The following is a 7,500-nucleotide window of genomic DNA, read 5'->3' as shown; positions in this document are numbered from 1 at the left end:
ATTATATTATTATGGTTATCTTCTATACGCGTGTGTATGTGTGTGTGTGTGTGTGTGTGTGTGTGGTTGTGTGTGCGCTTTGCATGTCACGGTTAAAGATATATGTTTGTAAACCACATGAGTACATTTAAGTTGAAATACTATCTTTACCACGTGTATCGTTATTGTAATATTTAATCAATAGATTTATGGCATTACTAATTAATATTAAGGGCATTCAAAGGATCTTATCCTATTTTGCCCTATACCACATGTTATGTTATGTTACGTTATTATTATTATTATTATCATTATTATCATTATTAGTATTATTATTATTATTATTATTATTATTATTATTATTATTATTATTATTATTATCATCATTATTATTATAACGATGAAAATGACGAGAAAGAAGAAACGATATTATAGAAACAGCAAACCATTTTTTAAAAACAAATACCTTTCCCACGAGTCCAACCAATGTTGTGAGTGCTAGACCAGCCGTCAACACAGACATTGGAACTAGAGGGCTCATTAGAACCACAGAGGAGATGATGGTAAGGACGTAAAACGGGATCAGCTTCTCGGTCTTGTTGGTAAAATGAATGACCAGTGACGTCAGCATCAACGATTGGAAACTGATGAATATCAATTCACCGTGCGTCCTGTTAAAATTAAAAAATGAAAAAAGCGCAAAGGTTCTCAAAATATATAACAATGTAAATTTGAATATAAGCTTCAATTTTATATACGAAAACAGATAAAATGGACTTTTCGGGTTTCCTCTTTATGAAAACAAAACAGGATGGATAAAAATTTCATCCATCCTGTTTTGTTGAAAAATGGGAAACCCGAAACGTCCATTTCTAATCATCCATCCTGTTTTGTTGATAGAGGGAAAACCCGAAACTTCCATTTTTTCTGTTTTCGTATATTTAATTGAAGATTATATTCAATTTCACATTGTTATTTGTTTCTTTGAGCTTCGAGCAGCAACATTTACATTAACCAGTATTCTCAAAATGCTATTATTTGGAGATGATCAAGTTAGGAAAAAAGGAAATGTATTAGAGAGATAGATAGATAGATAGATAGATAGATAGATAGATAGATAGATAGATAGATAGATAGATAGATAGATAGATATGGATAGATAGATAGATAGATAGATAGATAGATAGATAGATAGATAGATAGATAGATATAGATAGATAGATAGATAGATAGATAGATAGATAGATAGATAGATAGATAGATAGATAGATAGATAGATAGATAGATAGATAGATAGATAGATAGATAGATAGATAGATAGATAGATAGATAGATTACATTTCATACCAAAACATCTTTGTAAATGATCTTTGTAAATCTTCGCTGTGGTTCTAATGAGCCGGCTATGTGGTCTTGTGGTATGACACTCGCTTTTGGATCGTAAGGTCCTGGATTCGAGCCTCGCTCGGCGCATAGTCAGTTGAGTCCTTGGAAAAGACTCTTTACTCACATTCTGTCACCGTACTCAGGTGAGTAAAATAAGTACCTGGCCGTTAACAGCGTTATCTCTGTCCGAAAAATTTTCATATCGCCTAACAGGCTTCATGTCTCGTTCTACATGTTACGTGTTGCTGTTGGTCAGGGATCCCTTGTAAAGCGCGTTGAGCACGTTTATTGGATATTGCTCTACATAAAATATCAAATTACTATAAAAGCTCAAGTTAATTATATTCTTTTGGCGTCCAATAATAGTGTTTAGTGGTTTTCTACCTAAATGATCTGGCCACTTCTTACATTGTTTACTTTCCGGTTGCCCACTTCCGATTGGAGTAACAGTCACTTCGTTTTTTTAATTATTAAACGTCCAATCTTATCTTTACATGTCGTTGTCATTCCTTTCTTCTTTTTAACCCTCTCCTTACCACCCATAGGAAAATCGTCACATTCGTTACGATGCAACCGACAGTTTTCTCATTCTGATTTCTCTTGTACATCACAAAATTTAAAGAAATGCTTTTATTGCAGCTAAAAATACTAAACACTGTGTTGTAAACATCATTTTGAGGAACAGCATTCTGTATAGATAGTATGCGCTTGGCTAAAGAGTTCATAACATTGCCATCCGGAAGTATAACGGATACAGTTCAGTGAGCATTATTCATAAACGCGGATGGCAAAAAACAATAACAAAGACCTGAATTACGTCATCTTCGAACTATTTATAGAATGCACTTGTTACTTTTTTGTTTGAATAGGAAAAGGTCAATTTTGTGTCGGGTGGGTGTGAATTTTCGGGGAAAATTCTAAAAATAGATGGTCAGGAGCGAGTTAACGAAGTAAGATCGTTACATCCTCACATCTTACATTCTCAAGCACTCACGAGAATGGAAATCCTGCGCGTGTGCTATAGACCACAGCCCATCCTAGCACGGCCAGTTCTAGAATTAGAGATGTGATGCTGATCCCGGCTCCACTACCTGCATTCCAGACTTTCATGATCTGTGGGACCTTGACTGAATGAGAAAAATTACGAAATTACGGTTAGAGATAACTCTTGCTCTGTTGGGACAGAAGTGGAAAAGGGGAAGTGGGGAGGGGGAGGGAGGGGGTATTCGATGATGAGATAGATCTAGATATATATATATATATATATATATATATATATATATATATATATATATATATATATATATATAGAATACAAATTGTCACTCACATTTTTTGTGGAAGGGACGATTCGTTTCTGTGTCTCTTTACACGCCCTCAGTCGGCGTAATCCTTAATAATGTCCGAAGAAAAATTTTTTACTCCAAACGAATTGCTTGTTCTTGGTTTCGTTGTGTAGTGGTGTAGTACCCACCAACACTCATAAATATATATGTATATATATATTGAATCGTGTTGGATACAAATATGTTAAGAATAGTGCTCGACATGTTGCAATGGAGCGAATTATTATTTCAACATCTACCACAATGTTGGAGTCAGTCTTATCTTACCAACAATGTGGTAAATATTAGAATAATATCTATATAGACACACACACACACACACACACATATATATATATATATATATATATATATATATATATATATATATATATATATATTCGAGCCTCGCCCCCTAGCGCGTAGCTGAGTCCTTGGAAAAGACTCTTTACTCACATTCTCCAAAATGAGTACCTGGCCGTTAACAGCGTTGTCTCTGTCCGAAAAGATTTGTAATATCGCCTACCGTCATGTCCCGTCCTACGTGTTAAGATTTGCTGTTGTCCAAAGACCCATTGTAAAGCGCTTTGAACACGTTTAGTGGATATTGCACTATATAAAAGCTCATTTATTTATTTATTTAACCCTGTAGAATGCGGTATAAAACTGAAAAAAGAAGAACAAGAAGAAGTATATGTGACCCATCGTCTCAAAACGGTATTGTGTCGGAACGAACCAGATGCTTAAAATCTGAATTAAATGTTAAACGGGTCAAAAATTTAAATTGTTGGCATTAGCACCTTAAAATATGGTATCCATTCTCCTCAATAAAACATACAAACTCAACACAAGTCTGAATGTTCCCCAAAACTTCACACCCATCCAACACAAAAACAGACATTTCTTACTCAAACAGAACAGCAACAAGCACATTCTATTGTTCGATAACACGAGTTCTATTACAAAATGTCATGTTTATACAGCTATAGCAAATAGAAATGAAATCTGGATGAGAAAAATGACAGTTGGATCGTAACAAATGTGACGATTTTCCAATAGGTGGTAAGGAGGGGGTTAACCATCCCGACTTAATACCGTTTTGAGGCGAAGGGTCACATATGATGTTGCATACTTACCGAATAAGGAACTGAATACAATTCCGTACCCAAGTAGCTTGCTTAGCACTAATTTGTAACATGCAACTGGTGATTTAGATGAGAAGAATGTGATGATTGATTAATTGATGAAGGTTAGTTACAGTTGAAACATCACTACTGTTATTTATTGCCATATTTATCATTATCATCACCCTCTTCATCAGCATCGTGATTATGATAATAATAATAATAATAATAATAATAATAATAATAATAATAATAATAATAATAATAATAATAATAACAATAATAATAATAGTCGCAGTAGCAGTAGTAATAATAATATAATGGCTAATATAATAGTAATAATATTATAATAGTAAAAATAATAACATAGTAATAATAATAAAATAATAATAATAATAATAAATAATAATAATAATAATAATAATAATATCACATCATCATCATCACATCATCATATCATCATCATCATCATCATATACATCATCATCACCATCGTCGTGTTTTCTTCTATCCTGAAACGTTATATCTTACATCACATTATGTATGTATATATATTATATATATATATATACATATATATATATTATATTATTATATATATATATATCTTAATCAATTATATATATATATATATTTATATATATCTATATCAATTATATATATATATATATATATATATATAATAATATATATATCTTATATCAAGCTTTGACTTATCTACGTCGACCATGAAGACGACCGTACAATATGACACCATACCATTAAGTAAATTGAAGTCAATGAAGAACTCGTCAAAACATTTATCTGGAACGAAGAGCTGCACCCAGCCTGCAAAAATGCTGGGTATAATTGGGCTGGATCGGGACATCTCAAGGCTGAAAGGCTGAGACGTTTTACCTGACACAAGATTATAAACGAATAACATATGATATAATAAAATATATATATATATATATATATATATATATATATATATATATATATATATATATATATCAATGCAAATTGTCACTCACATTTTTTTGTGGCCGAGACGATTCGTTTCTGTGTCTTACGTGTAAGACACAGAAACGAATCGTCTCGGCCACAAAAAATGTGAGTGACAATTTGCATTCTATATTAGCTCTAACCATCATTATCGAGCACTTTCGTACCTACGAGTACCCACCAACACCATATATATATTATATGTAGGAGTGTTGATGGGTACTTGTAGGTACGAGAGTGCTCGATAATGATGGTTAGAGCTAATATAAAAATAAATAAAGTCACTCACATAATATTTTTTTGCCGAGACAATTGTTTCTAGATTATCTATGCTCTACATGTCGTCATATGTGACTTTATATATATATATATATATATATATATATATATATATATATATATATATATATATATATATATATATAGTATATATGCGTTTGGCTAAGAAGCTCACAACATTGCCACCCGGAAGTATAACGGACCAACACACAAATTTCTGTGTAACCATGAACTTTTATAGATAGAATGCGCTTGGCCAAGGAGTTCACAACATTGCCATCCGGAAGTATAAAGGACCAACACACAAACACTGTTTAACCATGAACGTTTATAGTCTCGTTAATACAGTTTAGTGAGAACAACTCACAAACGCGGATGGCAAAAACAATAATAAAGGCCTGAGTGACGTCATCTGCATACTATCTATCGTCTGGTTAATACAGTTTAGTGAGAATTACTTATAAACATGGATGGCAAAAGAAAAACAAATCAATAACAAAGACCCCAGTGACGTCAACTTCATTCTATCTTATATATTGACGTCACTCATTTTTTGTTGTTATTGTTTTCATCCAGCCGTTTCAATGTTACGATCTCTCTGAATGATATAAATCAGACTATTGATGCTATGGGCTTAGATAAAATACTCACAACATCCGCCAGTCGGATGTATCGTGCCAACACATAAAATGGTACGTAACCTTAAACGTTTATAGTCTGATTGATAGCATATTAGTGTTAACAAATCATGAAATTGGCTGTCTAAAAAACAATAACAAAGAGCTGAGTGACGTCAATTTTGCTCCGTCTATGGACGTTCAAGGTTACACATCGTTTTGTGTCTAAGAACGTTATATCCGCCTGGCGGTTGTTGTGAGTATTTTTACCTAAACGGATAGCATCAATAGACAGAGATAATTTAGTGAAAACTATTCACACGACTGGTAGTTTAAAAATAATAACAAAGAGATTCCGATTGATTTCTACAATTCTATTTCGACTATTAATTATTGTAAACGGTCAACTGCATTCTGTGTTTGTCCTCGCGGACTTGAAAGTGTGTCATTAATCCCGTGTTTTGATTGGACAAAAATCTGCCAGCGAATAACGACAAAGCTTTGATTCTATTAAATATTTACACAACCGGTGTCTAACCGTGGCCTTCGTAAAGTTATGGCCTGATATTGACCAAAAAATTACGTCAAAATGCCAGTCTTTTGCCACAAAAGACAACAAATCGTGAGTTGTATTCAATAGTTCAACCAATGAAATAACTTGTTTCCATGAGCTCTACTAACGACAACTCACTAGACCTCCATTATATCAAATGTTTACACATCCTTTCCTTACTTCATAATGTAATAGCGGCAAAACCTCCATTATATCCAATGTTTACACATCCTTTCCTTACTTCATAATGTAATAGCGGCAAAACCTCCATTATATCAAATGTTTACACATCCTTTCCTTACTTCATAATGTAATAGCGGCAAAACCTCCATTATATCAAATGTTTACACATCCTTGCCTTACTTCCTGCAATAGTGACAAAACCTCCATTATATCAAATGTTTACACATCCTTGCCTTACTTCCTGCAATAGTGACAAAACCTCCATTATATCAAATGTTTACACATTCTTTCCAACTTCCTGCAATAGTGACAAAACCTCCATTATATCAAATGTTTACACATCCTTTCCTTACTTCCTGCAATAGTGACAAAACCTCCATTATATCAAATGTTTACACATCCTTTCCTTACTTCCTGCAATAGTGACAAAACCTCCATTATATCAAATGTTTACACATTCTTTCCAACTTCCTGCAATAGTGACAAAACCTCCATTATATCAAATGTTTACACATCCTTTCCTTACTTCCTGCAATAGTGACAAAACCTCCATTATATCAAATGTTTACACATTCTTTCCTTACTTCCTGCAATAGTGACAAAACCTCCATTATATCAAATGTTTACACATCCTTGCCTTACTTACTGCAATGGTGATAAGAACTCCGTTAAATCATAACATTTCTGACACATTCTTCCCTTACTTCCTGAAATAGTGATAATGTAAATGTTGCTGCTCGAAGCTCGAAGAAATGAATAACAATGTGAAATTGAATTTAAGCTTCAATTTAATATACGAAAGCAGATAAAATGATCGTTTTGGGTTTCCCCTTTATCAACAAAACTGTTATATACCATTTCTCAGTTTTTGTTTTTTTAATCCATTTTTAAAGATGAATGCGGTGCCAGGCACCAAATATACCAATATAGCCACGCCCGGGTGTCTATGGTTTGACTGAAGAGATTTTTCTAACAAAGTATAATCTACTTTTTGCTATCTGCTTATTATTATACATAGATTCAGACCATTGGTAACAAATAATACAGAATTGCCAAGCTATATATGA

General features: G+C 33.0%; 1 protein-coding gene across 2 annotated transcripts in view; it reads right to left on the bottom strand.

Annotated features, from left to right (window-relative positions):
- The window catches only part of LOC144956187 (mannose-P-dolichol utilization defect 1 protein-like), a 12,313-nt gene that overhangs the window by 3,397 nt on the left and 1,416 nt on the right, over positions 1-7,500 (bottom strand). For both annotated transcript variants that reach the window (XM_078886598.1, XM_078886599.1), the window contains exons 2-5: positions 4,574-4,711; positions 3,827-3,892; positions 2,360-2,492; positions 446-650 (exon numbers count right to left, since the gene is read on the bottom strand). In XM_078886598.1, the coding sequence (XP_078742724.1) occupies positions 446-650; positions 2,360-2,492; positions 3,827-3,892; positions 4,574-4,682 (513 nt within the window). In that variant the 5' untranslated portion in view covers positions 4,683-4,711. The remainder of the gene's footprint in view (positions 1-445; positions 651-2,359; positions 2,493-3,826; positions 3,893-4,573; positions 4,712-7,500) is intronic.

The sequence above is a fragment of the Berghia stephanieae genome, chromosome 10, assembly GCF_034508935.2.
Source record: "Berghia stephanieae isolate SIO BIC M18660-M18661 chromosome 10, UCSD_Bste_1.3, whole genome shotgun sequence".
NCBI classification, from domain to species: domain Eukaryota; kingdom Metazoa; phylum Mollusca; class Gastropoda; order Nudibranchia; family Aeolidiidae; genus Berghia; species Berghia stephanieae.
Note: the sequence above shows the minus strand (reverse complement) of the source record. Positions and strands in the feature narration are given on the sequence as shown.